This window comes from Sesamum indicum, linkage group LG3 (genome assembly GCF_000512975.1).
Source record: "Sesamum indicum cultivar Zhongzhi No. 13 linkage group LG3, S_indicum_v1.0, whole genome shotgun sequence".
NCBI classification, from domain to species: Eukaryota; Viridiplantae; Streptophyta; class Magnoliopsida; order Lamiales; family Pedaliaceae; genus Sesamum; species Sesamum indicum.
Genome location: NC_026147.1, coordinates 3,188,799 through 3,208,859, shown reverse-complemented (window position 1 = coordinate 3,208,859; position 20,061 = coordinate 3,188,799). Strand labels below are relative to the sequence as shown.

The 20,061-nt window shown below is 32.2% G+C and overlaps 2 protein-coding genes across 2 annotated transcripts; one reads left to right on the top strand and one right to left on the bottom strand.

Moving 5' to 3' along the window:
* LOC110011237 (raucaffricine-O-beta-D-glucosidase-like) lies at positions 11,268–15,414 on the top strand. The gene is made up of 13 exons (XM_011073442.2): positions 11,268–11,499; positions 11,603–11,672; positions 11,945–12,003; positions 12,091–12,166; positions 12,270–12,347; positions 12,438–12,525; positions 13,070–13,406; positions 13,478–13,590; positions 13,667–13,878; positions 13,994–14,028; positions 14,130–14,238; positions 14,341–14,449; positions 14,932–15,414. Exons 1-13 carry the CDS (start codon positions 11,356–11,358, stop codon positions 15,182–15,184), a joined length of 1,683 nt encoding a protein of 560 aa, XP_011071744.1. The 5' UTR covers positions 11,268–11,355; the 3' UTR covers positions 15,185–15,414.
* Positions 16,881–18,490, bottom strand: LOC105157149. The gene is made up of 2 exons (XM_011073459.2): positions 17,702–18,490; positions 16,881–17,494 (listed from the first exon to the last, which is right to left on the bottom strand). The coding sequence occupies exons 1-2, from the start codon at positions 18,488–18,490 to the stop codon at positions 17,336–17,338; spliced, it is 948 nt and encodes a 315-aa protein (XP_011071761.1). The 3' UTR covers positions 16,881–17,335.

Here is a 20,061-nt window from a genome sequence, read left to right as displayed (position 1 = left end):
TGATCTAATGGACATAGTCTTGTATATATTTAAATTTCGTATGAATCAGGTGCCCGGATTTTAAGATATCATAATTATTGATTAAACTTTTTAATCTCATTATATATAAAATAAAATAATAATTAGAATTGTTCAACTATCATCATCATCATTATTATTATTATTGTTGTTGTTATTATTATTATTATTATTATTATTATTATTATTATAATTTTTTGATTAATTCATAAGAATTACTAAATTTTGACATAAATTTATAAATAATAAAAAATTATAAATGAATTACTTGTCAATTTAAGAAAAATATAACATAATACAAATATATATTAAAATATAACATAAAGTTTATATATGTCATATTAAATAATAATTTTAATTATAATATAATTTACTAAGTTGTTGATTAAATTTATTTTTATATAAAGATTAAATGTATAAATAAAAGTACCATAATTTATTATTATCCCAGGAACACACACATACTTAGGCCTGGCAACGAACTCGAAAATAATTATAATATATGGTCAATTTTTTTGATTATAAAATTTATCAAATATTAAATATAAAATAAAATATATAAAAAATTCAAAAATAAAAATATATATAAAAAATAAAAAACAAGTTTACTTTTAGTTTTATTGTAATTAATTAAAATTAAAAATACATTATAATTATACAAATATATATATATATATTATCATGTTATATAATTACAACTTAATTATTACATAAATAAATAAATTCTTATTTTTGTGTTTTAATATTTTAATAAATAAAAAAATTTCTATTTACACCATCAGAGACGGAAATTTTCGTGGCTAAATTAAATAAAAAACTAGCTACGAAAACAGAGACAGAAATAATCAAGTCTTAGCTATCTCGATTTTTAAGCAATCATTTAACAGTATCAGCGTCGGAAATAGAGATGCAATTTAGCGAAATTATAAATCTGTCTCTAAAGTAAAAATTATTAATAATTTATCATAAAAGGATTTCCGTCTCTGATAAAGACGGACGGATTTTGTTCCGTCTCTAAATTTTGGTCTCTGATACCCTGTTTTCTTGTAGTGATTTAACTTTTGAGGTATGAATCAATTAAAGGTACAAATTATATATCTAAATAATATAGTAATATATGTTTAGAATCTGGAGCTTAAAAATATAAATTATAGTATAATAATAAATTACAAAAATAATATATATACATTTGTATAATATGGATATTATTTAAATGATTTCCGAACATGGCATGGTATTAATATCAGTCTACATATATATAGCAGATGGCTTTGGTCAGAGGCAAGTGAATTTTGATCAAATACTAATTTTTGATAACTTAAATTTTTTTAATTGTACTATTTTTTATTGAATAGAAATTTTATTTATTTTAAATAGATTAAAGTTTGTGAGTTCGAGTCGTACGAATATAAGTATTTGGTTTTTTTTCTACAAAAGTATGTTTTATTTATTTATTTTTGTTTACTTGAATTTGTTGGTTGATTTAAAGATACTAATGTATTGTATATTGAATGTTGTACTAATAGTATGTTGGTTGATTGGTGCGATCATATCAACACTAATGCATCGGATCTCATCAGAACTCTGAAGTTAAGCATGCTTGGGTAAGAATAGTACTAGGATGGATAATTCTCTGGGACGTCCTCGTATTACACCCCTTTAAAAAATGTGTTAAATAAAATAGTATGTTGGTTGATTTAGAACTGTTGATGTATTTTTTTTTAAAAAAAATTAGAGTTTTATTTTTATTTTTATCTATATGCACCAATTCAAAATACTAGAAAAAAAAATAAATGGAGTAAAAATCATAGTAAATAATTTTTACTCACCACGTTAAATAATCGATACAAAACATAGATTTTCCATCAAGAAAAAGTTATTTGCCATGACTAAGAGCCATGATAAATAAAAATCATAGCAAATATTTTAGCCACCCTCGCAGATACAATGGCCAACAGCTGTTGCATGGTGTGATCAATAACTATTTGTTACAACTATTTATTTTTAACCATGATTAAATATTACATTTTTTGTAGTGAAATCTTATCTCCAAATTTAGGATACAACACAATTTGTAGTTTATCTTAAATAGAATTATATTTTAGGATTGTTTTAACTTTTAATTATTAAAAAAAATTATTGGTTAGAAACCACATCCACTTTATAACTTTACTTTGTTTTTATATAAACAAATTCACATATCCAAAATCTTATCCTCAAAATTAAGATACTAATTTAATATATATTTATCTTAAATAAATTCGTATTATAAGATTATATTTTATTTTGTAATTATTATAAAAATAGTGAATTGATTAGAAACCTGATGTGCTTTGAATTAATTAAAAAATTAAGCTCATATATTTATTTAATTCATCTATACACACATATATATTGCGAAATTATATTTTCGCCCCACTAAATATGGGTCTCCACTTTTGGTCCATGGTTTACCGATTTGACACATGTAGTCCCAGAAATCCTAAAAAGTAACTTTATTTAACAAAAATAAAAAAAATAACTTCAACATAGATATTATTTTTTTTATTTTTATTTATAAGTACTCATACTTTTATAATATCTTATTATAAAATTTAAATTATATCAAATTAATGAAAAAATATTCCACAAATTGCTTTCCTTTATTCGAAGAGAGGTCCTTTCAAGTTTTTAAATCGTATTTTCTCCTAATTATATAGTTATTATATTTTTTCTAATTAATATTAAGATGTTAACTAATTTTGTTTAATTACTTATTAGTTACGAATAAATCTCTTTATTATAACTTGTTTATACACACAAATCCATTATTATATGAAAATTATACAATTGGAATAACAAAAATAGAAGAAACATAAAACAAGGCAAATAACGAACACTTTTATAATATACATAAAATAAATAGTCTAGAGTGAGGAAAAAAAATTGATATTTTAGAGCCAAATTTTTCCCTCCATAAACGAACTCCAAGGTCTACAGGCTATTTCCCCCCTCTTACGCTCGTTGAGTCATTAACTAACAACACGTAGTTGGCTTGTACAGTTCCTATTAATACTTAATCGCAATTCGCAAAGGTCTAACAGTGTCCCTTTTTAAGAGTTTTGAGATTACATATGTTAAATTTGTAAATTATGAGATCAAAAGTGAACACCCCTTATCTCGTAGAACCAAAAATGCATTTTCACCTATATATATTGAATGGTGTCCCAAAATATGCAAAATCCATGAAGGAACCCAACATGAGAAAAGCCCAAGAAGGATTCGAAGTCACATGCGCCAAAGGAGGAAAAGACCTTAACCCCCAAAGCCTTAGTAGGAGCCATTGAGTGAAAAGGATCGAGGAGGCCCAACAGAGCTCACGGAAAGTCTAGGAAGGTTGCTGGTCTGGTAGCCACATCAGTACTTGGAAATTCCCCCTCACACATGGCCTAGCCTTAGGCGGACAACTCAGAGGAATGACAATCTCCCTGCCACGGAGGACACCCAAGAATCTAGGAAGTCAATCATCCCCTAGGAATCTAGCAAGCTTTATACCAAGAAAGAATCCTATTGGATCGGCGGATAAGTCTTCAATGGTTAAGGATCCAAAATGAAAGTTTCCGACGATATTGGAATTTATCGCCTACCAAAAAGGGAACGACTCTCCAAAACAAGAGGCAAGGGTTATAAAAAGGGTCCTTTCCCCTCGGTAAAGGGTAACATTTTCTACACACAGAAACATTATTGCACAAATACTGAAACAATGAATAATTATCCTACTTTACACTTTCTTTTCAACTTAATTCTTATTTCTATCATTATTTACTAACTTGAGCTTCGGAGTGTTGATGCATTTTTTGTAGATCCCCTTTCCAAGACTTGTGAAAAGTTAGACCCAAATATCTTAAGTTGGACTTACCTAAACAAGCAATTTTTTGCTCGTATCAATAGTGTCGTCTGTGGGAATCATAGAATTAAGACCTGAGAGTCATGAACGTACCTAACATTGGGATGAAGAATCAAAACTATGTCAACTCTCAAGTTGAAGAATTACATATGGTACTGAGGGCACCCTTGGCCCCTACTGGTCGCCGAGCGGAAGAGCCCGTAGATCCAACCCTAATAGCATTTCATTAGACACTTCTTCTGGGAAGCTATTACGCATCCCACTGGAGATTCTGTAGCAAATGATTGTAGTGACAGTACATACGCACAACTACTTCCCAAGTACCTCTAGCAACTCCCCCAGCCACCAAGAACCCTAACTCGCTGTAGGAGAAAACCTGGTGAACTTGTCTCAGGACCCCCAGCTTAGCAAAGAGAAGCCAGTCCCCACCCATGGGAGGATGTCCTGAATTAATAGATAGCTCGGAGCATCTCCAATGAGGACTGCAAAGTGTGCAGCACCACGTCCTTGAAGTCCTCTTCAGGGGAGCAACGAGGTGTCCTTTTCAGTTAGTAGGTCATGGCTGACGAAATCACTTCTAATTGTTGAACCCGAATTATGTGGAGTACAACGGTTCCACAAACCCTTAGAAGCATTTATCACTGTTCGAGAATGCAACCCTACTTCAACGCTATACTAATAGTGTTAAGTGCTCATCACCGTGTTTGCTCGAGCAGGTCAGGAATGGTTTAACCAATTATTGTTTGGTTCAAACCAAACTTTCCAAGAGTTTCACTCCATTTTCCTTCATTAATTTGCTAGTGGTAAGCGACACCGAAAGATGAACATTGGCCTCTTCTTCATCCAGCAGAAGGTTTTGGAGTTCTTTCAGCTATTCCAGAGGTGCGTGTTAGTGCTTTCTCATCAGGATTGCTAGACAAAGACTTCTTTAAATCTTTGGATAAAAAATCGACAGTAAACATTGGCAGCCTCCTGGGGTGGGCAGAAAAATACATCATTATAGGGGAAGCTCGAGCCTCTAACAAGGAAGGACAAGAAAAACGAGAAAAGATGGCAAGGAAGAAGGTTCTTCTATGAAACAAAAATTGGAGTTTTTAGACAACAAGTCCCCTTTCCAGAAGGAGTATCCCCCATACACTCCCTTGAACGTACCACATCACACAAGCACTAATGCAGGTAGAATGTAAAGGACTATAGCCTGTCTGCGAACGACTAAGGATTGTCTTTCTTGCCTCGGTCAATCAAGTTCTATCATTTCCATAATTAGTATGGACACACAACAAAGGAATTCCAACATGAAAAATGAAATAGAAATATTTATCCATAATGGATACTTGGAGAAGTTTGTTTTCAGGAAAAATGACACAAGGTACTGGTCCTTATCAAAAGCGTGATGCCCCTAAGGGAAAGGTGCATGAGAAATCCAGCCCAAACCCCTAAGAGGGGAAGATCACAAGCCCTCAATGGAGAGGTGCCCTGAGGAATCTAATGCCCCTCGTTAGGGGGTCATTCGTATGATAGTAAAGGATCATCGGGAGGAGACTTCCACAGGGCTCAAAAAGCCCAAATAAGAGAATTGGAAAGAGAATTCCTTATGTGTTGGCATAGAAACAACCACTGAACCCCTATCATTCAGTTCGAATCTACTAAAACACATGGGTTGGCTTCTCCTCATAATGATGCTTCAGTTATCATAGCCACGTTAGCAAACTACGAAGTTAGTCAGACATTCATCTATTCGGAAATTTTGGCTGACATTTTCTTTGCGAGAGCATATGATCAAATGCAACTGGGAGACACTCCGTTGGAAGCTATTGGCACTTCCTTGTACGGTTTCTTAGAGAAAAGGTCCGCCAGCTTTACCCTCTCGCTAGGGGAAGAGAGCCTTGACGAAGGACTTGTATGATGAAGTTTCTATTAGTAAATGTCTCTTCATTAAAATTAGATACAAGGGAGATCATACTTAATACCTTCCAAGATGTGGTATCTACGTTCCATATGAAGATCAAATTCCTTGTCCATAAAGGAATAGGGAAAGTAATAAGTGATCAACTGTAGGACTGAATATTATGTTGGAGCAGTCTACAAAGGATAAAACTAAAGCTTCCTGTATTATCCTCAAGAGGAGTCCTACAAATGTAAAGGGAAGGATCTTATACTTGAGGAAGGATTAGCTCCCGAGGAAGAACCCCAACCAAAGCCCCTCCTATGGAGGACTGCTAAATATCAAATTAGTCCCCGGGCACCTGTTAAAACCACCACGTACCAACTCCCAATTAGAGCAAAATCAAAGAAGAATTGGTTCTCTACCTCCAGTGCAATATTGCTATATTTGCATGGACGCCTCAAGATTTGGAGGCATTGGCCCAGTGGTGATTATGTATCACCTCAATGTAGACCATTTGATGAGACCCATCAAACAAAGAAAAAGACATTTTGGCCTAGAGAAAGATAAAATTGTACAACAACAGGTGGATAAATTATTGGCAACTGGCCACATTAAAAAAAATTTAGTTCCGCGAGTGGCTATCAAGCATAGTACTAGTCCCTAAGCTAAGGAACAAATGGTGTATGTGTGTGGACTTTCGACACCTTAATAAGGCCTATCCCGAGGACTTCTACCCCCTCCCATGAGTTGATCAACTGGTTAACTTTACCTCGGGGAATGAGCTCCTCAACATGATGTATGCCTCACAGGTACCATCAGATAATGTTGGCCTTTAAAGACCTTAAGCAGGGCATTTTCATTACCTCCTCAGGGGATTTCTATTACATTGCTATGCCCTTTGGACTCAAGAATGCCTAGAGTATTTACAAACACTTGCAGATAAAATCTTACGATCCCAATTGGGAAGGAACATGGAAGTATATATGGATGATATGCTGGAAAAAAAAAGTAAAAATGCAGGTGATCATGTGACAGATCCTAAAGAAACATTCGGAGTCCTAAGAAAGCATAGAATAAAAACGAACAAAATGCATAAAACCCCCCTATATTTTAGAAAGTATGCAAAAAACACCCTCTTGTTTTCAGAATAGGCTAAAACTCTCCTCCTGTTTTGTTTTAGTCAGCAAAAAAAACCTTCATTCTGTTAGCAACTAACGGGAAGTGGAAGGAATGCGCGTCTACTGTGTTTAGTAGTCATTTTCTGCGGTTTAGGTTCATATTTAATGACACTTTGGACTAAAATACCCCTCTATGGGTCTATATAACATACAAATGATTTTTTGGCTTATTTTGTGTGTTCTTTTTGTCATTTCTCACCTTGAAAAATAAATTAAATTTTTTCATATTAAATTTAAAATTGAAATATTAAATTAAATTATATTTAAATTCAAATAATTTTATAATTGTTAATTATTAAATCTAACTATTATTTTTAATTAATTAAAATATATATTTGATTACAATAATTATTATTAATTAGCCAAAATATTTAATTACTATAATTATTTAAAATATTCTTAATCAACTAAAACATATTTTAATTAATATAATTAAAATTAATTAAAAAATTAAAAAAAGAGGAAAAATAGTGATTTTTGCCCTTTTTTGCCTGAAACTCGCCGTCCGGATGAATTTTTTACGGCCAATGGTACCATTCGAATCCTCTTTTCAAGACAAACATTTTCATACCTTCAATTTGAGTTTTCATCAATCATAGAGAGTGGGCTCAAGTCACGACCTTCGAACATGTTTGTCCTTGATTCATCTCCGTTCGGTCGAATCTCAGTCTCAAACCACCACCATCAGACTCGTCTCTTCAAGAAGATTCTAATGAGACCGACCTCACTCAATTTGGTAAAGAATTTACGGAGATACGACGATTTTAATAAATATTAGCCGCCGACGATGAGAATGGGGGGAAGCCGGGGGGTGCTAGGTGGGTAGTTAGTTTTTTTTTAAAATATATAATAATAATATATTTTTAAAATTTTAAATTATTTATATATAGTATAAGTTAAATAATTTATTGAATCTAAACCTTATATTTTTCTAAAATCTAACGGTTGAGATTAATTGAATAGATCTAACAATCATTATTTGATCAAAAAAGATCTAATGGTCATTAATATAAGAAATAATATATAATAAGTAAGGGTACAACGATCATTTTTTAAAAAATTAACACCGTTAGTTGGATTTAACGATAATAAGAGAATTTATTTTGCAAACTTTTTAAAACACAGAGGGGTTTTATGCATTTTATCCTAATAAAAATATAATGTGGACAAATGTACTTTTGAAGTAAAAGGCGTTAGATTCTTAAGATTGATTGTGATGGAAAAGGGTATTGAAGCAAAACCCCTTCAAAATTAAGAAAATATTCAATGTGAAGGCTCCCTTTCATATGAATGATGTACAACACATGCTGGAAAGATAGAGACTTTCAGCCAATGTATTTCCGAGTCTACCTTTCTCTAAGGTTTTGAGTAAGAACGCATGCCGGAAAGATAGACTTTCAGCCAATGTATTTCCAAATCCGCGGAAAAGAGTTTACCTTTGTCTAAGGTGATGAGTAAGGCTAATAACTTTGAGTGCGGCCCGGGATGTCGACATTATGTTTGGTTTTAATTTTAACTTATTTTGATGTGTTTTGTAGAGATAAAGAGAGAAAAATAAAGATAAGTAAGTATGTGTTAGAGATAATGTGTATTTTTGGATTTGTTTTCTGAAAATAATATAAAGGAAAAAATATTTTTTAAGTCCGTCAAGTATGCCCAATTTTAGTTTTAGTCCTCTAAGTATGGTCATTTTTTCTTAACTCCAGTAATTTGCAAAATTGATTACATTTAGTCATCCGATGGCTAGGATTTATAATTTGCGCGTAAAAGTGACATGGCTGGACACCTGGATGCGTTTTTGTTGATTTATATTCCTATGTGGTTAAAATCATGAGGTGGAAGACAGGTTGACCATCTTTTGGAGGGAAGAAAGGTGACTTTTCCCTGCAAAACACTTTTTCTAACCAACAAAATATATTTTCTTCTCTCCAAGCTTGGACAAACCCATTTCTCTCCCTCATCTCTTGGCTTCAATGTCTTCTTCTATGGAAGGACCACTTTTTTGCTACTGCGGAAAGAAAGCAATGGTCCGAATTTCTTGGACTAATCAAAATCCAGGAAGGAAGTTCCATTCTTATCAAGATTACAAGGTAATAATAAGCTCATTTTTTTTTCCCTAATCATTGTTTTTAATTTTTTTTATTTTTTAAATGAATTTAATTTTGTAGAGAGAAGTGTCTGTCCAGGCAGCATACAAGCCACGTACTCTCTCATGTGGCCTAACACGTGGTTAATTGGCCGAAAATTCAACTAATTTACACGATGGTAAGTTTCAAGTAAATTTAAAATTTTGGCTCGAAAAAAAAGTAGAAAAACCTTCAAACGGACTAAATCTAATCAATTTTGCAAGTTACTGGAGTTAATAAAAAATGGGCATACTTATAGGATTAAAAACTAAAATTGGACATACTTAACAGACTAAAAATATATTTTTCCCGAATATAAAATAAGTATGGTATGTTTGATATTGTTTAGTAGGAGACAAAAACTAATGTTCATTGTCAAATCATGTATCTTTTATATATATTTATATATATGTGTGTATGAGTATGTATATAATTTTAATATTGTAGGATTTATAATTAGTGTAGACTTATTTTGATAAAAAATAAATAAGTCATTATTTTAAAACATCTCACCAGAAAAAAAAAATTCATATAATTTATTTGTCTTCACAAAAGAATTAAAATGAGATGATTATTAATAGCTCTTTCCACTTGTTACTATTTATAACATTTCATCAAAAATAACCCAACATTTAACACTTTAAAAAGCATTAACTCGTCCAAACATCTCATTGGTTACATTTTTATAAATTTCTAACCATCTTGTAAGGCTATTAAATCACACAGTAAATGGAAAAAGAAAGACGACATCGTAGGGTAGCAGCCGTCACATTTAGACATTACAGTAGAATATAAGTAGCTAAGACAGTTGTATGTTGGGTGGTAGTTTTGGTTCATTTATTAATCTAATCTACTCTAACTATTGTAGGAAAAGTTATCCACAAGGTGAACATTAAAATGAGTTAATTTTGTTATATTTATTCTTTCTTAGTTATTATTATTAAATTAAAGGGTAGCTTATTAAAATACGTTTACACACGTACATTATTTTTATTTATTTTATTACCCATATACATAATTTCTGTTCAATTCTTTTTTCCTTCCCTTTGATAATGTCGATACATAATTTTTTTAGCAAAAGTTACCTAATTGCCGGAAAAACTACTACGTCGTCCTACAAATTGACCTACAAAATAACTATGCAACACATCAAGACAACCCCTCACAACGTGGTTCCACTGCAAGATAATTAAACGAAAAAAAAAAGAATAATAGTACAAACACTACCGACATAAGGGTAATCGGTTACCTTTTCAACCGGTAAAATACCAAACTCACCACGTGACCCAATTTTTTTAAATACAAATTCTTTTGAGCAGATTGTGCTAGTAATATTTTTATTGAATTTAATGCAATTTACCCTCTTATGATATTACAAATGAGCTGATTACTCTCATGTGAAAAAAATAATAATAATTTACCTCTCTATATTAGTTAAAATGAAGCAATTCTCCCCCTATTTATTGAAAAAAATATAAATTCAAAATATTATAAATTATACAATTAAAAATTAATAATTATTGCAATAACAAAGAAAATATAAATTATACATCTAAATTAATATTCGACTAGTATAAATGTACTATTTATAAAAGCATTTTTAAAAAATTTTAAAGCAAAATATGTCAAGAAATAATTATTTGATTCTAATAGTATCATACACATTTTAGTTATTTTATCAATAAAAAACCTTATTATACAAAACATCCTAAGATAATATTCGACTAACTTATAAGATGTTGGATCTTATTTTAAATTTTTTTTTTAAAATATTTGGATTTTAAAAAAGTTTATCCAAACACGCTCTAAGTTGTTTATAACTCCCCGTGTGTACATACAAAGAAATTCAAACTATCTATTTATGAGGTGCAGTGACACAAATATTAAATGCCAACTACCACTTGTGTATAGTCAAGGTGGATGACGTGTAAATTCTCCTTTCAGCCAGAAATGTTTAACACATGTTCGGCGCACATGACCCACGCCATTAAATTGTGGGCGGAGAGCTGGATGATGACCAAAAATACTAATTTTTATAAGTTACGAGACTAAGAGTACTCATCCCACAATGAATGGGACCGAAAGTAAAACGGGCCTAACATATGAGATCAAAGATGCTATTTCCCGCACTTCTATTATTGCTTCAACCCGGCAGCAACTATAAATAGGCGCAGCTGCTCTTCATTTTTCATCACGGCTAAGTCCCTCTAGTAGTAAACAATTTTATAAGAAGCTATACTTTGATCATACTTTGAGAAAATGCAGACCAACACTCTCATCTCTGCCCCGACATTAATCAACACTCTCAACTCTGCCCCGACAATCCATGAAAATGGTGCCGGTTTAACCCGTAGTGATTTCCCTCATGGTTTTATCTTTGGAACTGGCACATCTGCCTTTCAGGTATTTGATTAATTTTCACACAGTTACAAGAATAATTACATAACTCTGCTGTTTTTAGGTTGATTAATTTTTTAAGGTTGTGTATGTTTTACGTATTTTTCAGGTCGAAGGAGCTGCTGCAAAAGGCGGTAAAAGCATAAGTGTGTGGGATGACTTGACTCTGAGAACTCCAAGTAATTACGTACCTTTGATCTTTTCTTAGATTTTCTTATCTTTAAATATAAATTTTAGTTTGTACTTGTGTACGTGTGTGTGTGTGTGTTTATATAGGTTTAAATGCATTTTTTGTTTCATAACTTAAGTTAGTTGGTGTATTTCATCCTTTAATTTACAGTTCTTTTTTTTTTTTATCGGAGTTCACTCTTCTTACAAAATAAAAAATACATTTAATTCATATATTACATTTTCAATGATATATAATAATGAGGTTTAACATGAGCGACAGACATGATTGTGGATGGATCCAACGGAAATGTTGCTTGTGACGGGTACCATAAATACAAGGTATTAAACTTTTTATGTTTTATTTATTAATTTTTGCGATAGTGTGCAGATGTACTGCATGCTTATTTTATTGCACGTATTTTGCAGGAAGATATTAAGTTGATGAAGAACATGGGCTTTGATTCCTACAGATTTTCGATTTCATGGCCAAGAATTTTGCCAGGTACCCAGACTAAAAGATGCATGATAGAATTCGGACAGTCGACAATATTGCAATAATCAATAATACGTTTCGACTAACTATGCTAATTAACAATATATAATAGGCGGAAGAACTTGTGCTAGAGTCAACAAAGAAGGAATCGATTACTACAATGATGTCATCAATACTGTGATCGACAACGGTTGAATCCACTCTTCACATCTCAACCCCTTTTAATATTTCTGGAGCAGTACGATGAAGTACTAAACTGACTTCTATCATTTTGATGAAGGCATGAAACCCTTTGTGACTCTCTTTCACTGGGATATTCCTAATTGCTTGCAACTGGAGTATGGTGGCATGTTGAGCGATAAAGTAGTGTGAGTTACTAAATTTTTACAGCTCAGTCTACATCTCATTCGTTGCACATTAGCCAGATCACTCCGAATTGGAGATGTTTTCGAGTAAACATGGCGATTGAATTACACTTGTTAATACAATTGATATACTTTTATTATCGTCATCTCGAGAAAACTTATAGATATCATGGAGGGACACACCCACGTGAACTGGTTGTTTCTAGAGCATAAAGTTTGGACAAAATATTTTTTAATCCCATTATAGGAAAGTCATAACACTTTCGATTCTATTATAAATATAAATAACTATATTCAAACATTAATTTATTATTTACATAAAATAAGTAATTTAAATTTCCCCTCCTAGAACACTCAACTCCAATGAGTTTTTCCCTCCAAGTGGCCACTTAACAACCATGTGCAATGCATGTGCCTTACGCCATTAATTTTTCGACATCATGACCATGCTTTACTAGTTCAGTTCAACGGGGCTAAAAAAGCATTATGCCTATTTTCGCCTCCTACGATGTTGTATGAATGATATATAACTTTAATGATCATGCAGGGATGATTTTGTAGAGTTTGCAGAGATATGCTTTCAAGAATTCGGTGATCGAGTGAAATTCTGGACAACGGTAAACGAGCCATGGACGTACGCGGTGCGTGGGTATACGCCTGGTGATCACTTCTTAAAAATCAATGCTGCAGACAAGCAAGGAGAAGTAGGGCGCTTTCCTGCTCATAGAGCTTGCATACGAATGAAACGATTAGACTCCACAACTCAGCCCAAAAGGGACACTTGGTTTCTTGTGAATGATCCGGCCAAAGATGCATATACCGTGGCAAGAAATTTGCTTCTTTGCCATGCGGCAACAGTTCAATCGTATCGAACCAATTTTCAGGTACGCATGGCATAATTATGAATACGAATTGACATTTAATTCAACTTACTGAATTAATCTACGTAGCGTAGGTAGTTCAAGAAGGCGAAATAGGAATCGTTCTTAATTCCAGTTGTCACTATCGATCTCAACTGCTTTTGGGCGATGAATCAGTCAAAAGAGCCTATGATTTTATGCTAGGCTGGTACGTTTATTTCAACGACATATCTTGATTTCAATCATATATGATCGTTGTATATGACGGAAAAAATTCTCTATAGGTTTTTGGAACCCGTAATATATGGCCAATTTCCAAAAACGATGTTGGATAATGCTAAGGCCAACATTGTCCCTTTCTCAGACAAGGAAACACAACTGCTCAAATGTTCGGTTGATTTTTTTGGTCTGAATTACTACACAGCAGATTTTGTTGCTACTGAGAGTAACCCTCCAGGTGTTGGCTACCCTGCAGATCAACGTTGTATTTACAGTTGTAAGTTAAAAGATTATTTATATTAAGAACCCCACTCTTCATGCCTTTTTTTTGCTTCAAATAGAAATTGATATACCTCTTAATTAAATAAAATATTCCTTTCATTTTCATGCAGCTTACGACAAAGAAAATAATCCAGTCGGAGATCCCGTAAGATTTCTAATTTATTTATAAAAATAATTAAATAAATTTTAAGATAATTTTTTATTTATTTATAATTAATCTTACATTTGTTTCTCTTTTGTTATTAGACTTCTTTATCATGGTTGTATATGGTTCCAAAGGGATTATATGATCACATGGAGTATCTAAAAAAAACATATGGTCAAGACTTGCCTCCTATGTACATTACTGAAAATGGTAGTATTTTCTTATTGTTATGCTATATAAATCATTTTCTATTTCAACTTTATAATTACTATGAGTTTCTTACAAATGATTCAATTGTTTATATATATATAGGGGTTGCCGATAAAAATGACACCGCGCTCACAGCGAAACAAGCTTGCGCAGACACAATAAGGACTCGATACCATCAAGAGCATCTCGCATATCTTCGAAAAGCAATATAGTAAGTTTTAAGACAACCTCTTTAATTTTACTACCTTAAGTTCAAATCATTAGTATTGACGAATTTTTCTGATAGTTGTAGGGACAACGACGATCCAAACCAAACAATCTTTACGACTATAATGATAAATTTTAAAGTTATTATTAAAAATATATATTAAATGACAATAATTTTGATTTATCGCATGATAAGAACCATAACAAGTAGCCACTATTAATAATTTATGACACATCTATATATGATGACAATTTCATTATAACAAAATAATATAGTGACAGTAATTATTTGTTGTCACGATATATTTGTCACCAATCCTTGTTAATAACAACGTTTATAAAATAATTATAATCTGCATTAAGAATATGAAATCCATTATTGCAACAAAATTAAAAAAAAATATTTGTCATTAAATAAATATATAAATTAGTGACAAATTAATATTCTCACTTTTTTTTTGCCGGTAATATTCTCTTCTTTTGTAGTGAATTGCGCGTTGACGTAAGGGGCTATTTTGCTTGGTCGTACTGTGATAATTTCGAATGGACCGACGGATACACAGCAAGATTTGGTTTGGTCTACATAGACTATGCAAATAACTTGACACGATACATGAAAAATTCAGCTTTATGGTTTATGAAGTTTTTAAAGGGCCACAAGATGGGGCGAATTGCTCTACACAAGACACAAGTTGAGACGGATTCAGAGCGTGAACCTAAGAAAAGGAGAGGTACATAAAAGGTTTGATCTCTTTGGAGATTGTGAAAAAATTATGTACTAAGTACTTTTATTTCGAATTGGAGAAAATAAGCAAGCATTGTTATGCTCCCATGTTGTCGGAGGTTGGGTTGTATCAATGCTCCCATGTTGTCGGAGGTTGGGTTGTATTTCCTTCTATGTGTTATTTTCTTTTGCTACTTGTTTTATTGTATGAACTTTTCTTAATGAAAAATAAAAGTTTACTCTCATATGGTATCTTTTTATTTATTTATTTATTGCATGATTTAATCAATATCATGAAAGAATTTTTCACTTTTATTTACTTAAGTAGCTATGTATTTGCTTTTGGTTCACTTCTTGAACCAAGTAGAAGTAATAACACTCTTAAAAAAATTCAATTATTTTTAGGGGTTAATTATACGTAATTCCGTTAAAAATATAAAATCATACTTTTTCTGAAAAAATTTTAAAATTTAATTTATATTCCTTTTGAAAATATTTGATCTAAAATATTGATATCAGCAAACAATTTAAGAGAACTTCTAATATTACCCTCTTTATTTGAAGGTATTATATTTAAGGTTAAATACACTTTACTACCCTCAATTATGCCGTAAGGTACTGCATTCACCCCCTTAAACTAATAAAATATAACACTTAACCCCGTGAGTCAATTAATTGAAATTTTTTCCCTCATATCGTATATTTTTATATTGCTTTTAATGTATTTTGAGTGTTTTTTTTTATATATATATTAAATCAACATCAACAAAACAATTAAGAACAAGTTTTATGTTAAATGCTTTTGTATATTTTATGATTCTAACTTATTTTGTGACCTTTAATCTTTAAAATGTAAATTATATAAGTTAGTATAGTTGAAATATATTGTTCTAATTAAGAAATATTTGAAGTTTAAACAAACTGTAAAATATTAAACAAACTTTGTGTATTATATATGTATGTGTATATATATAAGGGTAATTTTATCGAAAAATTTTAGCCAAAAGGGATAATACTATATATAAGTAATTTATAAAAGTAATATTAAAAATAAGAATAAATTACATCGAAACATCCAAAGTTAGGTCCAAATATATAAATATTTCATACTATTTATAAAATTATAAACACTTTTTAAAAGATTATAGTTGTAATTACATATACCCCTATTCAGAAACACAAACTTACACACACTACCTAAAATACATTACACTAACACCTCGTCAGAAAATATACCTGCAATTTTTGCAAAAATTAAGGAGTAGCATTTGAGCCTAAGCTAAAAAAGTGTCAGTGTAATTTTTCACAAAACTACATTGAACATATACCTCTTCATGTATTAGCGTATAAAAATATATAAGAATAATTTAATCAAACAATATTTATATGTTGTACAAAGATTCAATAATTAGTCAATAAAGCTAAATATGAATTTTGATTTATTTTTTCACTAATATCAATAATTTCAATACATTTAACTGAAGAATAAAATTTATTTATTAGTCAAAAATAAATATAAAAAATATTAAATATAATTTTCTAAACTGTCGATATTTACGTGTAATTATATCAATTTAAAAAAAAACAAGAATTACAGAAAAGCCAAATGGGGATAAAGGTAAGCACTACAACACTCAAAGGCACAAAACAAAGTATATGTAAAACAGTGAATATAGTCACTAGTCAGTCTCTCCATGAACTGACTGACACATCCATCAATTCTTGTATTCCCAATAATTTACTCAAACCAAGAAAAAGGCAATTTGAAAGAATCTATAACAAGCCATCTTACATCATGTGATCTAACTTTTCTTTAACTACACACACTCACAGACACTGTTGCAATCCAATCCTCAAAATTCCCAAGAACACATCTTCCCCATTTTGAGGTTATCTTTGCTAAAATGGAATAATTATACAGCAAGAACAACAACAACAGCAATATCTATCCATCTCCCAATTCCTTTTCTTGGTAATAATCAATCATTCATGCTAATATACAACAACAAATTACATGGGAGACAGACAGCAATGTCTTTTCAATATGATGATCATGTCTCTATGCTAAACACCTGCAAGAAGGAATTTTAATTACCACAAAGAACTGATCTTTTGAGTGGTTATTGATTAGTAAAAACATCTCTGAATTGGTAAGAATTCTCCTCCTCATTCTGCAGCTCTTTGTACAGTGGTCTTGAAGAGAAGGATGTATAGCTTGTGATCCATAGAGAAGTACATGAACCCACCCACTGAATGTGTTACAAATGACCCAAAACTGGTCCCTACTATACAGTGCCAAGCAGGTCCATAGACCCCATCAAACTCCTGCAAAAAGCAAACATAAACAAAAGGGAACTCAGACAGAACCATCAATCTAATCTATCTACTCAACATGTTCACAGAAACACACACACAACACCCAGTTATGTATATATATATTTGAGAGATTATCAAGAGCCCCACATCTGTTAATCAACAACCAAATGATTGTTTTGTGTTTTTTTTGTATCATATGGGGTTTTAATTAATCACCTTTTTGAGTGTGAAAGCAAGAGTCTTGGAGGTGAACTTTTCCAGGCTATCATGCGCCTTTCTAGCACAATCAACAGCATGAATCTGCATGAATGGGGGCATATCAACTGCCACAACTTTCACACCGGTGCAAGAGAAGAAATCAGCCAGCTCAACCTGTGAGCTGCAAAATGACCTCCTTCTCCCTCCATTGACCGCTGGAGGGATTGATGACACGGAGGTTCTCCTCATCACTTCACACCCTAATTCTTGAAATCCCTTCTTCACCTCTTCATTTTCAAGGCTTCTTGACATCAACTGGGATGCTAATTTCTTCACATCACACTCCTCAAAAGATGATCTTTTGGGGGGGTCTTTCTTGGAAGATATTGGTTTCTTGAGATCAATATCCTTTTCCTTCACCTTGGTTTTTGTGCTCAAGAAGTGATTTTTCTCCACGATTCCTGAGACAATACCGCTGCTATTTCTCTCATGCTGGCTGCTTGATTTGGTCAAAGTGGTGCATGAGCTGTCCAAGACTGGGGAAAAGGAGAGGTTCTTGGCTTGGAAATGTGAGTCAGGTTGAGGATTTGGATGGGGTTTCAAAGAGTTGGAAACAAGTTTCTTGTGATTTGCATAGAGTTTGGAGAAGCGGTGGGATATGTTTTGGATGGTGGAAGGGGTAATGGTGGTGGGATCTGGGAGGGGGTGGAGGTGGCGGTTCTTGGCGGCGGTGGCGGTGGGGGGATCCATAGGTGTTAGAGGGTCAGGAGCTGCTAAGATGCGCCTGTGGGTGGTGTGATGTGCCATTTAAGAGATAAAATGAAAGAGAGTATGGGTAGAAGTGTTCTTGAACAGGGTATAGTTTAGTGTGTGTGTATGTACATTTGGATGTGGACTAGACATGTTGGAAGATCTGTTTGGGTGGGGATTGGTTCTAAAATGCGCCGGGGGTGCGGAGGGGAAAGGTGTGGGTGTTGAGTCAAAGTGTTGACCTGATCTCATCTGCTTTATCCCTCACAGTCTCCGCCATGTGGTACTGACTGCATTAATGGCAGTACCTGGAATTTTCATGCCATAAATAACAAAATGTTTTTATGTTTTCTTTAGAATAAATATAAAGAATACATTAACTACCTGTGACTATTCTTCTTTTGTCAAAATGGACTCACAGAAATAGATTTTAGATTTTGGGAATTTTATGTAATGGGGTTTCCAAAAATTACTGCAATCTTAAAATTTGAGGATAATGAAATTTAGGTAAATAAAATAGAGAGTAGAATTAAAAAAAATTGATAAGTTTTGTCAACGATGCTTAGTTCAATTGGCAAAGTTGAAGCTCCGATCATAAGTTCGAACCCCACCAACGTATTGGATATTATTTGACTTTAATAGCAGGCAGTGTCGTTCTACTTTAATAGTAGTAGTTAACTAAATATAGTTATATGATATTGGTGATTAGCATATGATTGTTATAATTGCCAGTAGTTGTTAGATGCATGTATTTAATATTGATGATTATTTGTACAAAAATAGTATACCATCATTTGATTACGATCATGATAAAAATATATCATCATAGTATTCCATTTTTGTTGATGATGTTTACAAACTTTTCACATTGATTGTCGATGAGAAACTTATGTTGCTTACAAGTCTTAAGGTCTTCGCTCCTTAAAAAGATGTATTTTAAAGATAAAATCAGTCAGAGCGGATAAAACTTTAAATAAGATCTTCACTCCACGGTGCTAGACTGCAAGCTAGATCATTCGGCTTGGGGGCTAACGATGTCGTCATGTGTTTCTCATCGACTGGAGATGAGTGGTTTGTGTGATTTATATGTCTCAAGGTTTCATCTTCTTAGTAAGACGTCTTTTTAGAACAAATTCGTGTACTTTCATCCAAAAGACATCTCGCATTAAAATGAAAACTTGAGATTTATAAATTGTACAGACCCCTCATCTCCAATCAATGCGAAAAGCATGTAATAATAAATCGCAGAAAAACTTTGATTGTAATGTCTGCATCGAAATTAGGGTGTAAGTACTGGGATTCCCCCCCCCCCCTGAAAAAGTCACATTGACATTTTTTAAGGTTAGGTCCAAATATACAAATACTCCTGATCTTTTATAAAATTACAGATGCACCCCCTAAAGGGGTGTTTAATAAATAGTGTTTGTGTAAACTTTGGTCATTAAATATGGAATATATTTATAATTACGATTATAACTTTAAGAATTGTACTTGTATTTTACGAAAAATGTATTTATAATTTTATGCTGGCATGTAAATATTAAATTTAATTACAACTTCAAAAAATATATTTATAACTTTATAAAATATGCAATGTATTTGCATAATTAAATTAAATGTTAAAATGT

Coding starts and splice junctions, on each gene's coding strand:
- LOC110011237 (XM_011073442.2), top strand. CDS start 11,356: ATGCAGACCAACACTCTCATCTCTGCCCCGACATTAATCAACACTCTC. Junction 13,407..13,477: donor CGTATCGAACCAATTTTCAG/GTACGCATGGCA, acceptor TACGTAGCGTAG/GTAGTTCAAGAAGGCGAAAT. Junction 14,239..14,340: donor TATGTACATTACTGAAAATG/GTAGTATTTTCT, acceptor ATATATATATAG/GGGTTGCCGATAAAAATGAC.
- LOC105157149 (XM_011073459.2), bottom strand. CDS start 18,490: ATGGCACATCACACCACCCACAGGCGCATCTTAGCAGCTCCTGACCCT. Junction 17,495..17,701: donor TTGCTTTCACACTCAAAAAG/GTGATTAATTAA, acceptor TGCTTTTTGCAG/GAGTTTGATGGGGTCTATGG.